Here is a 21854-nt window from a genome sequence, read left to right as displayed (position 1 = left end):
GCTTATTTGTTTTAGTTGTAAATATTTGTCATGTATTGTTGTTTTTCTGACATGTTCCACATCCTGGAGGACCTCCTCACTACGGATCAATTGGAATGAAAGTAAATCTAATCTAATCTAATCTTAGTGGTAGAGTCCCGTCATTCAGACGACGATAATCTCCAAAAACCCGCCACTGACCACCTGGCCTTATAACAAGGTGTAGTGGACTGGCCCATAGTGATTCTGATGGACATATAATACCATTATTGAACAAAAACGGAAATTTTTTAGCAATGTGTAATTTGTGTAGCTCCAATCTATAAGCCTTATTGTTTACTAGCGGGCCATTAGACGTAGCGATATAATACTCCACTTTTTGCTTCAACACCTTTGACATTGCGGATGGTTTTGTTAGTTCATGAAATTTCTCTAAAAGTTTAGAAAACTAGGATGTTGCATAAATGAGCTTACTGAGTCTTCAGTATTCACAGCAGTTACCGCCGCTAAAATTTTTACTTTGATGATACTGTCTATAAACTTTTTATATTTGAGATCAACGAATAAACCATAATGATGAAGGAAATCAGCCGCCAGTATACCTTCTTATACGTGTACTACAGTAAATGGCTATTCAAAATTGCGTCTGAGCCCTAAACACTTAAGAGCTTTGAACACTAGGTTTTGATCTCCGATCCAGTTTGAAACTGGTATAAAGAACAAATGTGCACCGCTCTATGCCAGAAAATATCTTCCATCACTTCCATTTTTAACAAACAGAAGATATTGCTGGCTTGACATGGGTACTGGGGTTGAACACTCAGCCGTTGTTGTGCCTACCATCGTATTTATCCTTGTTTTTCTACCGGCAAAGCTCAACACTTTTTTCAGGCTGATATCGAGTGCCAATTTTATATTGTTATTAGGAATATTTACTGTTCTTATCGAATTTTGCTCTGCTTCTACTTCTACAGCGCGATCCTTGCCTACTTGAGTTTTCGATTCTTCCATCCTTATGAGGGTATCTCGGACTGATACGGACGATGATGCTGACCGAATTGACTGAATTGGTGCAATCTGATACTCCTCAACAGAATGCATTTAGACCAAACGATCTGCCATTTCAGCAATCTTATCCACTGTTTCGTCAGACATACGATACTTCTGATGCCACGGGGAAGTTATTCAAGAAAAATTGTGTTTCTATTATCTTGTCTGACACGTTAGTAACGGCATAGATCCGCAGTTTTCTTAATGATTCATTTGGCTTCGTATCACCAAGTTCACTCAAGAATTCATTAATTTGACGCTCTTCATTTTCTTTAAATATGGTCAAAAGTCGTTCTTTGGTAAGAGTATATTTATTGCTGTCGTCAATTGTAACTAGATACCACATGTTGTTGTTGTTGTTGTTGTTGTTGTGTTCTTCAGCCAAGAGACTGGTTTGATGCAGCTCTCCATGCTACTCTCTCCTGTGCAAGCTTCTTCATCCCCCAGTACTTACTGCAACCTACATCCTTCTGAATCTACTTAGTGTATTCATCTCTTAGTCTCTCTCTACGATTTTTACCCTGCAATGCTAAATTTGTGATCCCTTGATGCCTCAGAACATGTCCTACCAACCGGTCCCTTCTTCTTGTCAAGTTGTGCCACAAACTCCTCTTCTCCCCAATTCTATTCAATACCTCCTCATTAGTTATGTGACCTACCCATCTAAACTTCAGCATTCTTTTGTAGCACCACATTTCGAAAGCTTCTATTCTCTTCTTGTCCTAACTATCGTCCATCTTTCACTTCCATACATGGCTACACTCCATACAAATACTTTCAGAAATGACTTCCTGACACTTAAATCTATACTCGATGTTAACAAATCTCTCTTCTTCAGAAACTCTTTCCTTGCCATTGCTAGTCTACATTTTATATCCTCTCTACTTCGACCATCATCAGTTATTTTTCTCCCCAAGTAGCAAAACTCCTTTACTACTTTATGTGTATCATTTCCTAATCTAATTCCCTCAGCAACACCCGACTTCATTCGACTACATTCTACTATCCTCGTTTTGCTTTTGTTGATATTCATCTTATATCCTCCTTTCAGGACACTGTCCATTTCCGTTCAACTGCTGTTCCAAGTCCTTTGCTGTCTTTGACATAATTACAATGTCATCGGCGAACCTTAAAGTTTTAATTTCCACATATTTTCAACAAATTTTGGTTCCAGATTAGCAAGCAAATACTTAAATTTAATCGAAGCCGCAGCTACACCCGCAATCGTAAAATGCGCTTCGGGGCTTTAGAAAACCAGATGTCTGGTTTATCGTCCAAAACGGCGGCAGATTAACGCTTGTCATATGACTTTCTAGCTTACATTCAGGACTGTTTCCTTCATGTCCATTCTGTATATTTTGGAACACTGTTTACGAGAATTCGTGTTAAAACAATCAGCTTGAAAAATTACATTGCAAATTTCGTCGCCTCGCCAATCACGTCGGGGTCACCAATGTGTTGCTCACTACGTTAATTAAAGACTGAATTTAATTTGGATCTTTGCTTTTATTTTATTATCTTATCGCGCACACAATGGAACTTGAATTACAATAACAATGGATTAACAAACTTCTCATTTTTTGTTTAATTCCAAAGAATAATAATGCTGTTATAGCAACATTATCACAACAAACGCTGTACAAACACATATAAATACAAATTGTAATTTGTCATATACCCACATCTGTTATGTTTACATGTTTGTAACATCTATGATCGTCCTAGATGTAAGTTGTTTGATCATAACCTTTGTATTCCAATGTAAACATGTTGGACACTGCGAATTTATGGTTGGTTGGTTGAATTGGGGGATGGGACCAAACAGCGAGGTCATCGGTCCCATCGGATTAAGGAAGGATGGGGAGGAAATGGGCCGTGCCCTTTAACAGGGACCATCTCGGCATTTACCTGAAGGGATTTAGGGAAATCTCTGAAAACTTAAATCGGAATGGCCAGACGTGGGTTTGAATTGTCGTCCTCCCGAATGCGAGTCTGGTGTGCTAACCACTGCGCTACCTCGTTCGATTCTAATTCATGTTCCATTACAGTAATTAACATACAGAGCGCCATTACCGTGCTAAAGGCGTAATGTAGCAGTTCAGATAATTATTTAAGTGACAAATAACATACAAAGCGCCATTACTGTGTTAAATGCGTAATGTGAGAGTTCAAATAATTGTTGGGATGACACTTGTGTCGTTAATGTGCGAAAATCGGAATATTTTTTTTGTAAAAATATGCAATTATGATTTGGATGCTCAAGCTATATGTAAGTACACTAATATTTTCAACACTTGTTAGTTCGCCACTTTCAGTACTTTCACTCAGAGCGTACTATTTGCCGTATATACTGACTCTGAATGTCTTCTCGCCCTGTGGTAGGGTCTGATGGTGCACCCACTGCCTCGCATATCACTCTTACAGAGGGGCAAGTACCTTTTGCGACAGTGTATCACATGGAAACATGAAAATGAATGAATAATCACCTGAAGATGGGGACATGTCCGAAACCGGTCGTGTCTTATGTAAGCCACCTTCGTTGTGACTATTAGCGGATCTTACTCTAAAAGATCGTAAAGGAAGATTCACGGAGTTAGCAGCATCCGTTATGGATAAAACTCACAAAATGTGTACATGTTCCCATGGAAGGTAGGATATCCGCCTAGCAACTGTTCAGCATCATGTACAGCCTCTGGCTGTAGAATGATCTTCAGTTTCTTTATTGCGTCACTGCAGAGGCGACCACTGAGGAGTCACTTCCCGAGCGCTGTAGTGGACATACGTTTTTGCACATTTATTGCTGGTCGATCAAAAAATTAATCAGGTGACATCGCTCTAATACCATGTAGCACCAGCTCTGGTTTGGAAATGGCCTCGATTGAGCGAGAAATAGTCCGAAATTTTCCTCGCGAATGCCTTGTCCAACTGAAGGCACTTGTTGATGATCAGACCGTGTACAGCATCCTACTTCTAAACTAAGCTTTCTAGATAATCCAGTATTACGGTAAGTGAACGCGAATTAATATGTCCGTGACGAAAGGGACCTTTAAACTCAACTTTCTACACTCCTGGAAATGGAAAAAAGAACACATTGACACCGGTGTGTCAGACCCACCATACTTGCTCCGGACACTGCGAGAGGGCTGTACAAGCAATGATCACACGCACGGCACAGCGGACACACCAGGAACCGCAGTGTTGGCCGTCGAATGGCGCTAGCTGCGCAGCATTTGTGCACCGCCGCCGTCAGTGTCAGCCAGTTTGCCGTGGCATACGGAGCTCCATCGCAGTCTTTAACACTGGTAGCATGCCGCGACAGCGTGGACGTGAACCGTATGTGCAGTTGACGGACTTTGAGCGAGGGCGTATAGTGGGCATGCGGGAGGCCGGGTGGATGTACCGCCGAATTGCTCAACACGTGGGGCGTGAGGTCTCCACAGTACATCGATGTTGTCGCCAGTGGTCGGCGGAAGGTGCACGTGCCCGTCGACCTGGGACCGGACCGCAGCGACGCACGGATGCACGCCAAGACCGTAGGATCCTACGCAGTGCCGTAGGGGACCGCACCGCCACTTCCCAGCAAATTAGGGACACTGTTGCTCCTGGGGTATCGGCGAGGACCATTCGCAACCGTCTCCATGAAGCTGAGCTACGGTCCCGCACACCGTTAGGCCGTCTTCCGCTCACGCCCAAACATCGTGCAGCCCGCCTCCAGTGATGTCGCGACAGGCGTGAATGGAGGGACGAATGGAGACGTGTCGTCTTCAGCGATGAGAGTCGCTTCTGCCTTGGTGCCAATGATGGTCGTATGCGTGTTTGGCGCCGTGCAGGTGAGCGCTACAATCAGGACTGCATACGACCGAGGCACACAGGGCCAACACCCGGCATCATGGTGTGGGGAGCGATCTCCTACACTGGCCGTACACCACTCGTGATCGTCGAGGGGACAATGAATAGTGCACGGTACATCCAAACCGTCATCGAACCCATCGTTCTACCATTCCTAGACCGGCAAGGGAACTTGCTGTTCCAACAGGACAATGCACGTCCGCATGTATCCCGTGCCACCCAACGTGCTCTAGAAGGTGTAAGTCAACTACCCTGGCCAGCAAGATCTCCGGATCTGTCCCCCATTGAGCATGTTTGGGACTGGATGAAGCGTCGTCTCACGCGGTCTGCACGTCCAGCACGAACGCTGGTCCAACTGAGGCGCCAGGTGGAAATGGCATGGCAAGCCGTTCCACAGGACTACATCCAGCATCTCTACGATCGTCTCCATGGGAGAATAGCAGCCTGCATTGCTGCGAAAGGTGGATATACACCGTACTAGTGCCGACATTGCGCATGCTCTGTTGCCTGTGTCTATGTGCCTGTGGTTCTGTCAGTGTGATCATGTGATGTATCTGACCCCAGGAATGTGTCAATAAAGTTTCCCCTTCCTGGGACAATGAATTCACGGTGTTCTTATTTCAATTTCCAGGAGTGTAGATAGTCTAGTATTCCGGTAAGTCAACACGAATTACCATGTCGGTGATGAACAGGACCTCGATCAGTAGAGTCAGTAAAATAGCGGTGGAAGAAAACTGTACGTACGTTGAAACGAAACAAAATACTGTGTTCAGATATTAGAACTGAAATAAGTTGAGAGTTGTAGAAGTACAGGTAAGCGAGCAATCTATAAAAAGCGATAAAGGCCATTTTTGACAAGTAGATGTCGCCAAATCTGCTTGTATAAATTTTCTTTTACTTCTCCAAGCCATTTTTACCGGACCAGTTTAGAGCTCCACCTGCAGCTAGAGAAAAAAAATGAATATCTATTGAAGTGCATGTTTATGTAATATCGTATTAAAATAGCAGCTATTTCACTTCAGGAGAGATTGCGTGAGCGGGTGCTGCTTTTCAACTTTCCCATGTAAGGCGTTACGCTAGTATCTACATATTATTTTGTGCTTACATTTACGCAGTGACGCTGCACATAGTGCACAGCTCGAACTTTACTTTGTAGATGGTAGTTTCCTATACCTAAATAAAAGAAGTTTTACAACTGGTTACAATCAGAGGCTACAAAGGTGATGCATTTTGGTACACACTTATGATTTACGCTCTAGCCACAGATGATACAGCCCGAAACTGTTTCGGTAAACATGTTTCAACACATAAAAAAACAGATAGGTGGATGGATTTAAAAAAAAGGTAAGACGACAACAACGGAAAATGCTACATACATGTGCCATTAGATTTAGTCACAGCATTGTAACAAGCAACTTTTGACGGTACACACGTATCAGAAACGACCATCATACACACCTAAATTTAATGTACTTTTCTAAAAGTATGTGAAGGCTAAGACTAGGTGGAAATGAGTAGTAGAAGATGAAAGAGAACGTGGAAGACAGACTTACGCTATCTGATCAAAAGTTTCCGGACACTATTAGTGGACATTAATGTGGGACCTAACCGCCCTTCGCCTTTATGACGGCCTGAACCCTGCTGAGGACACTTTTCAGTGGCGATGTCTGAATGTCATGTGGACGAGTGGCTGCTGATTCTTCCACAAGAGCGGAACCCAGAGAAGCCAGTGATTTTGACCGCTGGGGTCTGGAGCGCTGTCGTCATTCTAACTGACCTCAGAGGTGAACCACTGGCTTCACGTCGGTATTCTGCACAGGCCTGCTTTATGACAGGATCGTCTCGAAACTGTTCCTCTAAGCAGTACACGAAGGTGTAAAATATGTTCATATCCTTCCACATTTTCAGTTTTCTTAACCGCGATAATTGGTCATACTCTTACTACTAAAAGACCCTCAAACACGACTTCTCCATAATTCACTGTTGGCACTACACATGGTGACAGGTAACGTTCCCCAGGCGTTCATCAAACCAAAAACCCTTTCTTAGATTACCAAACGGCATAGCGTGATACATCACTCCACTCTTTTCCAGACATCGCTCTTTACACCACCTCAAGAGTCGCTCAGGACAGACTACAGAATCGTGTAACTTATGAGGACCTGCTTAACCATTGTACCCTGTTCTTTCTAGACCACGTACAGTCACTTGGTAGCTGGACTGCTCTTACCTTTTTGGATCTCTCGATAGATTCCTTCCCCTAATTTCATGCGGTTTTCCAGAACCACCGTCCGCAGAGCTCGACGGTTCTTGACCGTCAGTACATGAGGCCTGTGTGGTTTTGGTTTCACTGTGGTTGCTCTTTGGCATTTCCGCTTGTCAGTCCGTCTGCTTAGCTGGGTGGTAGCCGGCACGGTAGCTCAGCGTGTTCGGTCAGAGGTTTTAGCTACCCTACGTAATAAGAAACTGAGTGAAAGGATCAACGAACAAGCTGAACGAGTCTCATCGGACGTCCACCACGAACAAAGTCAACGAACAATATAGAACATAATGGGATAAAGGAAAAGGTGGCAAGGTGCTCGCCTCTTATGCAAGCGGGCCCGGGTTCGATTCCCACCCGGGTTTTAGATTTTCCCCTCTCAGGGACTGGGTGTTGTGTTGTCCTCACCATCATTTCATCCTCATCACCGGCGCACAAGTCGCCCAATGTGGCGTCGAATGAAATAAGACTTGCACTTGGCGGCCGCACTTCCCGCTTGGGGCCTCCCGACCAACCCTGCCACATGCTCATTTCATTTCCCCACGTCAGTCACTTCACCAACAGTCGACATGGGCAACTTTAGTATGGTGGATATGTCCCCAATGTGTTTGTTAGTAATGTAACATTCATTGGCTAGTCTTCGTTCTAAGTCACTGAGCTCTTGTAACAGATACAGTCTGTTGTTACTCCTTCTCGACTGACAACACAGCGTTTCTCGCCTCCTTCCATACTGGCGAGTTCGCATTCCGTGACATCTAGAGCCCAATTCCACATTACATAGGTGTGTCAAGATACTTTGTATTAGATAGTGTAGGTGCAGCAAGGTATACGAACAAACTAGAGATTATCAAACAGCTGCGGTCATATACAACATTACTGTACGCAACAGAAGCACAAGATCTTTCCATTTGAGATGTTGGTTACCTGCGTGAGCTGCGCCCATTGGTCCCTTCCGCGTGGCCTCCAGAGCACCACGTGGACGACAGGATGCCGGCCACTACACGGCCACTGGAGCTGGAGGCCGTGCGTCTCCAGGCGGGCGGCGGCGCGCGTCTCCAGCACCGGCTGCGGCGCCGGCGTCCCGCCGCGCGACGAAGCCAGGAAGTGGCACGCTGCACGGCAACCCGCCGGCTGAGGGAAACAAAAGGACGTGATGTCTGCTCTTCAGTATAACTCGTGCAGTTGCAGTGGACATCTAGTTTTTATGTATTTTATTTATTTGCTAGCATTAACTTTTCACGTACTCTCTATGCATTGTAGCAAATTCCACCTCTTACTGCAGTTTCTGACAGATTAGACAAGGGGCGTTCAATAAGTAATGCACACTTTTTTTTTACTGTGAACAGCATAATTTATGATTTCATTACACTATACTTTTCCCCACTCTCTTGGTTACAAAACCCTATTTTTCTACATAATCTCCGTTCAATGCGACGGCCTTATTGGGAAGGCTTTTACGAACACATGGTACCACTCTACTGGTCGGCGTCTGAGGCAACGTTTTGCTGCACCAATAACAACCTCATCATCCACGTACTTCTTCCCGCGTGAAGTACATCCTTCATTGGGCCAAACAGATGGAAGTCTTAAGGTATTGCTGTGGTGAAACAGGCTTCACCCAACGGCTCACCATGCATTTCTTCATTGCTGGGTCTCCGTAGACATTCCGCAAGTGCCTATAAATAACTGGGATGCTCTGGTTTTCCGCCAAAAGAAACTCAACGACACGCCTCTGCTTGGAACGCAACTCCATTACAGACGAGATTTTGAAGGCTACGTATAATGCCGCCACCCATCGGAACTTCATGAAACTATAAGCGGCAGAAGCGGGAATATTCCACGACGCCCCACAACTAATTCTGCATTTTTTCAACAGATATTGCCGAGAATAAAATGTGTCACATTACTTATTGAAGGCCCCTCGTACATGTTTTCTGCTATGATAGTTGCAGATTCTATCCAGCTACGTTGTGTTAATGTGTTAGTAAACTACAGCTACGTGTCTTGATGAAATATGTCAGTGTGTCATCTGCTGGCTTCCGCGAGGATTTTAAAATCCCGCTACCTACGGCGCGCGGCGCTATCTGTCAAAGCGACGATACCTGGCAGGTTTTCCGCAACCTGCAGCTTGCAGAGGCCACAGGCGGTCTTTCCTCTCTCGACTTCCAGTAGAACGGATCTCTCCATTAGTACTGGACGCTTCTAGGAGTTGTGGTAATAGCTTTTTCTCCATGTGCATCTGAGACATTAAGTCACGTGCGCGATGTTGTTGCGACAGGTTTCCGTAGCCCCGTCATCCCAGCAGAGTGTAGTTGCGTGTTTTTTTTTTTTTTTTTTTTTTTTTAAATAGCAGTCTTCAAAGTGGCAGAGGTGCCTCCAGTAGTTTCCTCACTTGTCCGATCATGTGCTTACTCACTTGTGAACTGAGAAAACATCGTATAGAGTTGTTACTTCTACCGGCTATAGTAAGAGTTTGTTTCCTGTTCTTCGGACCGGCAAGCTGACATCTGCGTGGTTTCGAAGTGGGTTTAGTGCGTACTGTGTGTGTGTGTGTGTGTGTGTGTGTGTGTGTGTGTTCCTAGTCAATCATGTATCACATATTCGGCAATTGGTTTTGGCATCTTGGCGAGTGTTTTCTAAATGAAGCTTGGTTGGTGGTTAGGGTATACGAGTTGCTTTTTGTAGGCGAACCGCGTGAGGAATAGGTTATTAATAACAGTTGCTGGTTTGATGGTACACGCCAGTGAGCGTGTATGTTCCGGACGGATTTAGACGAGAAGTTTCCACAGTGCTGTGCCGTTGGTAATGGGACACTACGTTCGCTATGCGTTCTAAATATTTCCAGGGTCAGTGGTCGATGGTTTACTTTCAAAGTGCTGGTACCGTCAGCTGTACACTGAGATTTACTGAGGTTGCGCAATGTGATTGAATTCATGTACAGGTTTTCTCTGTCGGTGATTGTATCATTTGCCTAGTGAATTTAGTGATGTGCAACGATATGTACCCGGCCTTAGATACCACGCAGTTTGCTTTTCGAAGTGGATGCGTTTCTGAGTTGTTTAGTACCGGCTAATGTCGGTCACGTTCTACCAGCAGCACTTTGATGTTTGTGTTCTGTAACAGGCACAGACAAGCAGACCCCCGATTGGTTCTGTAGTGTGTTTGAACCGTCTACGTGTTCCCGATCAGTAATGAAACACGTCTTAGAATATTGGCTTTCGCTCACTTGTCAGTGTTCCGCAAAGATGCGCGACTGGTGGCTCCGCACCATTACGCTTTCGTTCTTCCTCGCACGCTTCCGAGTGGAGGACCAGTTATGAAAGGTTTGTATGTCTAGTGTTTTTAGTAGCTATTTTGTCTTAATATTATTGACGTTGTGGAATACGACGGAAATCTTGTACTGATTCCCTATATATGTGATAACTGTTTCTTTCGTCGGTTCTTGCTAGAACCACATTATAAAAAATGAAAAAGCCGGCCGCTGCAGCCGAGCGGTTCTAGGCGCTTCAGTCCGCAACCACGCTGCTGCTACAGTCGCAGGTTCGAATCCTGCCTCGGGCATGGGTGTGTGTGATGTCCTTAGGTTAGGTAGGTTTAAGTAGATTAGGGGACTGATGACCTCATGTTAAGTCCCATAGTGCTTAGAGCCATCTGAACCATTCGAAAAAAAATGAAAAGCACTATATTATGTTGCACAGGATTAGTTTAACGGCTTGCTAGTCCATCATCAGACTTAAACTGACTATTGTCGCCAAAGCAGTTACAATGTTTGTAAACAACATTGAAAAGATGCTACACATTTAGACTGAAGCACAGTAAACATCTTGAAAGTGTGGTGTAACGGTAATACCATCTAAAAGATAAAAAGTTGAACCCTAAACTCGAAAAATTTGCCTGCATAACAGTTTACATTATTAAACAAACTCAATAAAAATAGTTCTTTACAAGGCTACTACTAAAGGTATTAAACACGGAAAGGGATATAGAAAGCAGTAATTAACAATTGTAACAACAGAATATTCGAACACCCGCTTATAATCATATGCTAACTATATAAGACAGTTATACACTGAAGAAACTGCTAATAACGTACGTATTCAAATACGGATATGTGTAAACAGGCAGAATACGGCGCTGCGGTCGGCAACGCCTATACAAGACTAGTGTGTGGCGCAGTTTTTAGATCGGTTACTGTTCCTACAATGGCAGGTTATCAAGATTTAAGTGAGTTTGAACGTGATGCTATGGTTGGCGCACGAGCGATTTAAGTGAGTTTGAACGTGGTGTTATAGGTGGCGCACGAGCGACGGGACACACCATCTCAGAGGTAGCGGTGAAGTGCGAATTTTCCCGTATGACTATTTCACGAGTGTTTCGTGAATATCAAGAATCCAGTAAAATTTCAAATTTCACGGGTGTTTCGTGAATTTCAGGAATCCAGGAAAACACAAAATCTCAGACATCGCTGCGGCCGGAAAAAGATCCTGCAAGAACGGGACCAACGACAGCCTATGCTGTACTAGATGTGCAGGGGGGGGGGGGGGGCGGTCGATGTCACAGCTCTGTCACCGAGTCGACCTCAGGTGCGACTGAGTCGGCCGGCCCTCTCTCACCTCAGAGTGGGTGGCGAACTGTGTCAAGGTCTGTATAGACTCAAGGCGAAGGCTGCATGGGGGACGCAGGCTCCAGCCAAATCCCATGCACTTTGCTAATAGAATCAGTGTGCTATCTGATGCTGGGGGGGGGGGGGGGGGGGCTGAGCAGGACCAGAATGCACCTTCTGCCAGGATAATGGCCGCTCCTTCAGCAAGATCCGGACAGGCACGTGGGGATAGGGGTTTGTTAGTTATTGGAAGCTCCAGGCGGGTCATGAAGCCCCTCAGGAACTGGGCGGCTAGGGCACTCGGTGTGCTTATCCAGGATGTGGAAGAGCTCTTCCTGCGGCTATCGAGCATGCGGGGTGCAGCCAGCTGCAGATTGTGGCGCATGTCGGCACCAACGATGCCTGTCGTCAGGGTTCCGAGGAAATCCTTGGGTCCTTTCGACGGCTCGTTAAATTAGCGAAGGCGCTACGTCGACTCTGTGACGAAAATGGTTGTAGATTCCTCGACCTACGCTATGGGATGGAAGGTTGTAAGACGACCCTCGATAGAATCAGGGGTGCACTACACACAGGAAGCAGCTACATGGGTAGTACAGTACTTGTGGCTTGCACATGAGGGTTTTTTTAGATTAGGTTTCTCCCCAAGGGGAAACAAACCGTTGGCCTGAAAATTTACCAGTTCATGACACTGATGTGGGTGTGCCAACTGTAAAAATTGTTAGTTCGCCTAAACAGGTCATTCCAAAGGATTTAAATACGCTAAATCTCATGTTAGTAAATTGTCGAAGTGTCTGTAGCGAGATCCCCGAGTTAACTCTCCGAAATAAACAGTAGTAATGCCAATATTGTATTAGGCACCGAAAACTGGTTGAAGCTAGACATAAATAGCAGTGACATTTTGAACTCGGATTGGACAATATTTAGGAAGAATAGGACTGATGCTATGGGAGGTGGTGTGCTCATTGCAGTTAAAAGCTGTTTAAACGCAGTTGAGATCGATACTGGGTCGGACTATGAAATAGTCTGGATAAAGCTGTCTATCAGACAAGGAGAGACCATTGTATTAGGATGTTTTATAGACCACCAGCATACGCAACAAACGTCGTAGAACGTATAAGGGAAAGTCTTGAGTACATAGGAAATAAATATCCAAATTATCCTTTAGTTATAGGTGGAGACTTTAATCTGGCGTCCATGGACTGGGAAAATTACGCATTTATCACAGGCGGCAGAAGCAAAGACTCGTGTGAAATTACTCTAGTACCGCTCTCAACATACAACCTTAAGCAATTGGTTGGAAAACCGACTCGAGATGGAAATATATTAGATGTCTTGACGACAAACAGACCTGATCTTTTGAGGAAGTGAATCTAGAAGAAGGTATTAGCGACCATAATGTCGTTGTGGCTTCTATGTCAGTGGAAGTTGCAAAAAAGCCAAAGAAACAGAGTAGAGTTTTCTTCTTTGGAAAAGCAAATAAAAGTGTTATTAGTGAATATCTTCATAGTCAGCTCTAAGCATTTACCGCGGAACACAAATATATTGAGGATCTTTGGTCGGAATTTAAAGGTATTGTCCACCACGTGGTAGAGAAAATATGTGCCTAGCAAAAATATAGGGGAGGGAAAGGATCCACCTTGGTTTCACTAACATATTAGGAAGTTGCTGAGAAAGTAGAGAATTTTGCACAGTGGTTTAAAACGTAGTCACTGCCCCGCTGACAAATGGAAATTATGCAAAATGAAAGCAGCTGAAAGGTCAATGAGAAATTCTTTTAACGAATTTAGACTCTAAAAATAGCTCCAAAAGATTTTGGTCGTACGTAAAAGCTATGAACGCTACAAATAATTCAGTACCTTCTCTTGCTGACAGTAGGGGTAATGTAACGGATCCAACAAATGCAAGGATGGCTGACTTAGTGTTAAGTGTATCTGGTATTGTAAAACAGTGAAGATCCTTAGACGCCAGGAGGCCATCTGTCCCAGACGGTATCCCCGTAAGATTTTACATTGAGCCGGCCGAAGTGGCCGCGCGGTTCTGGCGCTGCAGTCTGGAACCGCGAGACCGCTACGGTCGCAGGTTCGAATCCTGCCTCGGGCATGGATGTGTGTGATGTCCTTAGGTTAGTTAGGTTTAACTAGTTCTAAGTTCTAGGGGACTAATGACCTCAGCAGTTGAGTCCCATAGTGCTCAGAGCCATTTGAACCATTTTACATTGACTATGCTACAAATATAGCACCATTCTTGTCCATCATCTATCAGAGATCATTGGGACAGCGGAAAGTTCCACGGGACTGTAAGAAGGCCCAGGTCATAGCAATCTACGAAAAGGGTAGAAAATCGGATGCACATAATTACCAGCCAGCTTCACTGACATCGATTTGTTGTAGAATCATGGAATATATTTTGTGTTCAGACATAATGACCTTTCTAGACTCTGAGAAACTCATCTGCAGAAACCAGCATGGTTTTCGGGAACAGCGGTCATGCGAGTCACAGCTGGCCCTCTTTGTGCATGATATACAACAGGCTCTAGATACTGGCTGATGCCATATTCCTCGACTTTCGAAAGGCGTTCGACTCAGTTCCAAACCGTCACTTGCTCCATAAAGTGCGCACTTACGGCCTATCCAATGACATATGCGGTTGGATAGAAAGTTTTCTAACAGACAGAGGGCAGTATGTCGTCCTGAATGGGAAGACTTCAACAGAAACAAAGGTAACATCAGGTGTGCCTCAGGGCAGCGTAATAGGTCCACTGCTTTTTACGATTTACATAAACGACATGGCATTGACAGCGGCATTAGACTGTTTGCCGATGATGCTGTTGTCTAGCATCATACGAAAGTTGTGACCAAATCAATGAGGATTTGCAGAAAATAAATGCGTGTTGTAATGACAGGCAGTTACCTCTCGGCATTAATAAGTGTAACCAACTGTGTTTAACAAAGCGGAAATCCCCATTAATGTACGAGTACAAAATAAATGCCCAGTCTTTGGAGTGGTAGCATCCGTCAAGTATCTGGATGTGACTATTCGAAATGAACTCAAATGAAACGATCTGATAACACAAGTAACGGGTAAGGCGAATTCTAGATTGCAGTTTATTGGTAGAATCCTGATCGATGCAGTGCTTCAACAAAGCTAATTCTTACAATATTTTATTTCGTCCTGTCTGTATAGTACCCTTACAAGTTGGGTCTGATTCAAGAGATTGACAAGGTCCAAAGAAGAGCGGCAAAATTCGTGACTGGTACATTTAGCCATCGCGAGAGCGTTACATGTCTCATAGAAAATTTGAAGTGGGACACACTTGCAGATAGACGACGCGGTAAACGGAAGGGGCTGCTCAGTAAATTCTAAAATAAGATCTTCGCCGAGGATGTAGGGAATATATTATTACCAGCAACTTTCAAATCGCGCAATGATCACCATTCAAAGATAAAGGGAAATTAGAGCTCGTATTGAGGCTTATTTGTAGATGTAGATGTATAAAGACGACTGAAGAGAATCGTTGAATTTGACAGCAATCAACCCTTCCGCAAATTTCTGCAGATTTCAATGCTGTGCTGTCAACAAGTGTCAGCGTGCAAACCATTCAACGAAATGTCATTGATATGGGCTTTCGGAGCCGAAGGTCCACTCGTATACCATTGATGAATGCACAACACAAAGCTTTACGCCTCGCCTGGGCCCATCAACTCCGACAGTAGACTGTTGATGACTGGGAATATTTTGCCTTGTCGGACAAGTCCCGTTTCAGATTGTATAGAACGGGTGGACGTTACGGGTATGGAGACAACATCATGAATCCATGGACCCAGCATGTCAGCAGGGGACTGTTCAAGATGATGGAGGCACTGTAATGGGGGGAAGAGAGGGGGGGGGGGGGGTAGGCGTGTCTACTTGGAGTTATATGGGACCCCTGATACGTCTAGATACGATTCTGACAGGTGACACGTAGGCAAGCATCCTCTTTGATAGCCTGCATCCATTCATGTTCATTGTGCATTCCGATGGACTTGGGGCATTCCGCAGGACAATGCGTCACCGCACACGTTCTGAATTGCTACAGAGTGGCTCCAGGAACACTCTTCTGAGTTTAAACACTTCCGCTGGCCACCAAACTCACCAGACATGTCTTGCAAAGTGCTGTTCAGAAGAGATCTCCACCCCCTCGTACCCTTACGGATTTATAGACAGCCCCGTCGGCTTCGTGGTGTCAGTTTCCTCCACGCCACGACGTGTTGCGGCACTTCTGCGTGATCGTGAGGGCGCTACACTATCTTAGGCAGGTGTTCCAGTAACTTTGGCTCTTCAGTGTACTAAAGATACCCGTTATGAAGACCGTCGAAGTAATGTCAACTAAAAGCTCCCACAACGCGTTTACCAATTCTGCTACTGTTTCTGTCGATACATAAATAAATATCAGTTCCCGTCCGGGGCACTGAGTACGCTGATGGTTGCGGATTAGTAACTTTTTCATGCTGGTAAAGCACGAGTTACGAAGCAAAATAACCACCCATTCACTTTGGATGTATGATCACGATAATGTTGACATTCAACATGTGACGTGCAAATTATGTTAACTGAATAAGCCTCCTATTTTCGCATCCTACCGCAGGCACGCGTTTACGTCCCTTACTTGCATCTTTAGGCATCAGACGTCAGAAATAATGATACTAAACTTCTCCTTAATACAGCGGTACTCAATCCACCTGCGGGTCGCTGCGTTGTTAGACTGCTACATTTCGTAGAGACAGAGGCAAACCCACTCGATAAAAGTTACTTATTCCACGACACTTGTCATTACAATATTTAATCACAGTAACGAATAAATACAAGAAATTCGTTTGGTTTTGCTGGCTGGCATATACCAAGGGATGGGTTCAGTCGATTGTCGGATTTCGTCCTCCGCGCACCCTTGGCCTCTTTCCCTGAGGACACGTGTGATTTGTGTTGTATGTGTATTTGTTGAGATCAGACGAGTGTAATGGATGCGTGTATAGTGCAGTGTTATGTTCGTGTTGTATGATGATGTGCAAAAAGGGAGAGGGCGAAACCTGTTGCCCGCACATAGCCTACGCCTTCTGAATAGCACCAAGTGGACACCAAGCTTAACGTCCGCATTCGGCGGAGGTATCACCTTCAACAGTGTCAAGACGCCCTCACGTCAAGATATACTGCGGAGAGGTGTGGAATTTAAACAAGGACTTTGGCACAAGGACTGGTTGGTGATTAAGAACTTTACGCCACCACCTCTCCTCCCCTTGTTGTTCAGATAATGTCAGAGAAGATTCCAGTCACTACATGGATTCCAGCCGGTTTACCCCCGAGTCGAACACCATCGCACGGGCATACGTTAGCGACCTCGGCTCCAGAGATAGGTACAATAAGGAAAAGGAGGCTTGGTTCAAATGGCTCTGAGCACTATGGGACTTAACATCTTAGGTCATCAGTCCCCTAGAACTTAGAACTACTTAAACCTAACTAACCTAAGGACATCACACACATCCATGCCAGAGGCAGGACTCGAACCTGCGACCGTAGCAGTCCCGCGGTTCCGGACTGCAGCGCCTAGAACCGCACGGCCACCGCGGCCGGCGGAAAAGAAGGGAAGAGTAGCAATCCACTTTTCTTCTTCTGATAAATAACTCTGTGGCAATATGCAAGCAGTTCCTGTAACGTAAATGTACCATCAACCAGAGATCAGTTGTGTACAAAGGTGTATGGGGGCAGTTAGAGTAAAGACAGCGATTGACTCGACAAAGATGTCACACAGTCTTCTTGGATATTAATAAACCGCTTCAGTAGCATTTAATTCTTTATTTTTAGATCAATATCGGTTTCATGGCATTAAGAACCACATTTTCGGGCGAACATCTGCACAACAGTAAATCAAGAAGAGATAACAACACTGAGATATCCTCTGATATGATAAGTTTTTCTAAAGTTATTTTAAGATTTTTAAAAAAACTTTTAAAAGCTTTTACATAAGAAGTCGTCAAACAATTAAAAAAATGTCCTTCATGTGAATGTCTCAGTGTTATTTTTCCTTCTTGATTTATTGTTATGCAGATATTTACCTGAATATGTGGCTTTTACACTTAGTGCTATGAAACCGGTAGTGATCTGCAAATAAAGCATTAAAAACAGCTGAAGCGGTTTGTTGTTATTGTGGTCTTCAGTCCAGAGACTGGTTTGACGCAGCTCTCCATGCCACTCTATCCTGTGCAAGCTTCTTCATATCCCTTTACCTACTGCAACCTATATCCTTCATAATCTGCTTAGTGTATTCATCTCTTGGTCTCCCTCTACGATTTTTACCCTTCACGCTGCCCTCCAATACTATATTGGTGACCCCTTGATAAATCAGAACATATCCTACTAACCGATCCCTTCTTCTAGTCAAATTGTGCCACAAATTTCTCTTCTCCCTAATTCTATTCAATACCTCGTCATTAAATATGTGATCTACCCATCTAATCTTCAGCATTCTTTTGTAGCACCACGTTTCGAAGCTTCTATTCTCTTACTGTCCAAACTATTTATCGTCCATGTTTTACTTCCATACATGGCTACACTCCATACAAATACTTTCAGAAAGGACTTTCCTGACACTGACGGTTTATTAATATCAAAATGATTAGGCCCAGATGTGGTTGTCTGCAAAATCATGCAGTTGTCTCTCAGCTACTGATCGATCGTTAAAGTCAATTCACCCTCCTAAGAAGGAAAGTACTCTTCTTATAGTTACTGTGAGAAATGCAATCTAGACAGATGACAGGCTTTGAAGTACCAACGAGAGTGAGAGTTGAGGTCTAGATTTCACTAAGATCAAGGCAGATTCTTTTTCAGTTTTATGTGGTCATGCAAATTGAAGGAGTTGAGAAGAGGGGGCAGGGGAGAAGGGAAAGGAAAGGAATTCATGATATCAGCTGCAACAGGACTTTACGCTGAATCAGCAGCGACGAATAAAAATGCATGCCGGGCCGGAATTCGAACCTGAGACATCCTGCCTCCTACGCAGTCTCGATAACCTCTGCGCCACCTGGACACAGACTATCTCAGTACGTCTCTCGGCCGACCCATATTCCCGCCGATTCCCATCTTTCCGCAGTCCCCGTCCATTCCCCCTAGCTCCATACTTGTGGTGGATTCATAGCCCATCCAGGCGAATGAGTTATATGAACGCATGGTGTCTGTTCTTTCGTGAATGTCTGAAAGAGTCATGAGAGTTCGTCCGCGGTATTCACTAAATCATGCACTGTGGACAGTGTTGGGAAAGAAAGTTCCTTATTAGTCTACCAACAATTAGACGTAATTAACCAGAAATATATTGGTTTATTTGTAGAAAATGTGGCTTCAAAATCCAGATAAATTTATCTTTTGCTAGTGGCCTTGCCTAAAACAAGGTTAATGCGAAATATCGTTGAATAATAGTATGACAGATGAATTTATTAGGTACTGGTTTATAACACAGAGCAGTAACAAACTGCCTATTGGCTTCTGTCTCGGGTTCTTCGGCCGATAGGCAGTTTGTCAACAAGTGGCCACGAACGCCTTAACAATTTTGTACAGAGCAGTAAGCTGCAATACTTACGCAGATCGTCTTTCCTGAGCATATGCTTCCCCACACCGACCATCCAGACTGCAGCACGTCACACGTTTGCCAACACTGTAACAAAAAAGGAAAATGGTTGGAAAATGCTGAAAATATGTCCCGAAGTTTCGTCTTCACTTTCTGAGAAAGTGACACTGAAGAATAACTGCAGTCATAGTCATAAAGCACCCGATGTCTCTAACGCTTCAGCAGATAAGAAGATACGGAACATGAAATAAATTTTGATGTCTGTTAGCAGCTAGTTGTGTTAGATGACGATCAGTTTGGCTTCAGGGAAGGTAAAGGCACCAGAGAGGCAATTCTGACCTTACGGTCAATAATGGAAGCAAGACTAAAGAAAAATCAAGGCACGTTCGTCGGATATGTTGACCTGGAAAAATCGTTCGGCAATGTAAAATAGTTCAAGGTGTTCGCAATTCTGAAGAAAATAGGGGTAACCTACCCGGAGAGACGGGTACTATATAATTCGTAAAAGAGCCAAGAGGGAACAATAAGAGTGGAAGACCAAGAACGAAGTGCTCGCATTAAAAAGGATATAAAACATGGATGTACTCTTTCGCCCCTGCTTTTCAGTCTATAAATCGAAAATGCAATGATATAAATAAAAGAAAGGATCAGGAGTGGGATTGATATTCAAGGTGAAAGGATATCAATGATAGGATTCACTGATGACATTGCTATCCTCAGTGAAAGTGAAGAGGAGCTGCATGATTTGCTGAATGGGATTAACAATGTAACACGTACAGAAGACGGACTGATAGTAAACTGAAGAAAGACGGAAGCAAAGAAAAACAGCTGAAATAAGAACAGCAAGAAACTCAACATCAGGATTGATGGTGAAGAAGTAGACGAGGTTAAGAAATGCTTCTGCCTAAAAAGCAAAAGAAAAAATGACAGACGGAGCAAGGAGGACATCGAAAGCAGCACTCGCAAACAGGGCATTCCTGGCAAGAAAAGTCTACTAGTATCAAACACAGGTCTTAATTTGTGGAAGAAATTTCTCAGAATGTACGCTTGGAGCGCAGCATTGAATGGTAGTGAAACATGGACTATGGGAAAACATGAACAGAAGAGAATCGAATCATTCGGGATATGGTGCTATAGAAGAATGTTGAAAATTAGGCGAACTGATAAGGTAAGAAATGAGGAGGTTCTCCGGCGAATCGACGAGGAAAGGAATTTATGGAAACACTGGCAATAAGAAGAGACAGGGTTTTAGGACATCTGTTAAGACACAAGGGAATGACTTCCATGGTATTAGGGGAAGCTGTAGAGGGGAAAACCGTAGAAGAAGACAGAGATTGGAATACGTCCAGCAAATAATTGAGGACGTAGGTTCCATGTGCTGCTCTCAGATGAAGAGGTTGGCACAGGAGAGGAACTCGTGGCGAGCCATATCGAACCAGTCGGAAGACTGGTTACTCGAAACAAAAAACAAACAAACAAACAAACAAAAAGCTAAACTGTACTGAAGTTCAATGAAAAACAGACGTTAGTTTTAAATCCTGTATTCAAAATCTGATTAGCATTTGTTAAACGATACTGTGAGACGTTTCTTATTGGGAACAACTGCGTTATCCTAATCCAGGAAGAACGTATTTTGAAGATTGAACGTGGTTACTGATGAAAAAAACATTAGAAACTGATGAAAGAGGTACGAACCTCTAACCAAGAGGCACGTTGCCAAGGGCTCAATAGACGCACAAACGATAGCCTCATAGACTCTCTCAACAGTCAGCCGGGTTTCTGGGTAGTAGAACCCAGAATGAGATTTTCACTCTGCAGCGGAGTGTGCGCTGATATGAAACTTCTTGGCAGATTAAAACTGTGTGCCCGACGGAGACTCGAACTCGAGACCTTCGCCTTTCACGGGCAATGCTCTACCATCTGAGCTACCGAAGCACGACTCACGCCCGGTCCTCACAGCTTTACTTCTGCCAGTATCTCGTCTCCTACCTTCCAAACTTTCCAAAGTTTCATATCAGCGCACACTCCGCTGCAGAGTGAAAATCTCATTCTGGAAACATCCCCCAGGCTTTGGCTAAGCCATGTCTCCGCAGTATCCTTTGTTTCAGGAGTGCTAGTTCTGCAAGGTTCGCAGGAGAGCTTCTGTAAAGTTTGGAAGGTAGGAGACGAGGTACTGGCAGAAGTACAGCTGTGAGGAGCGGGCGTGAGTCGTGCTTCGGTAGCTCAGATGGTAGAGCACTTGCCCGCGAAAGGCAAAGGTCCCGAGTTCGAGTCTCGGTCGGGCACACAGTTTTAATCTGCCAGGAAGTTTCAAACATAGAACCGGTCATTGTCCACCGATGCAGAGCGTAAAATTTTAATTTTAGAACATCGGTAATAAGTTATACACTCTGTTGTGATTCACTAAGAAATGAGTCGTACCTGAGTCTTAATCCATAAGAAGCACATATGCGACACCGTTTTCCTATATGTGGGTTCTTTTACTGCTTTGAACAAAAACATATATAAATTGTCGCAAAAAC

The 21854-nt window shown here is 44.3% G+C and overlaps 1 protein-coding gene across 1 annotated transcript in view; it reads right to left on the bottom strand.

Annotated features, from left to right (window-relative positions):
• Positions 1 to 21854, bottom strand: part of LOC126198603 (uncharacterized) — a 126837-nt gene that overhangs the window by 23783 nt on the left and 81200 nt on the right. The window contains exons 3-4 of the mRNA XM_049935055.1: positions 19345 to 19419; positions 8063 to 8269 (exon numbers count right to left, since the gene is read on the bottom strand). Coding sequence (XP_049791012.1) covers positions 8063 to 8269; positions 19345 to 19419 — 282 coding nt within the window. The remainder of the gene's footprint in view (positions 1 to 8062; positions 8270 to 19344; positions 19420 to 21854) is intronic.

The sequence above is a fragment of the Schistocerca nitens genome, chromosome 8, assembly GCF_023898315.1.
Source record: "Schistocerca nitens isolate TAMUIC-IGC-003100 chromosome 8, iqSchNite1.1, whole genome shotgun sequence".
Lineage (NCBI taxonomy): Eukaryota > Metazoa > Arthropoda > Insecta > Orthoptera > Acrididae > Schistocerca > Schistocerca nitens.
The sequence above is the reverse complement of the archived record's forward strand: the minus strand, read 5'-3'. Positions and strand labels throughout refer to the sequence as shown.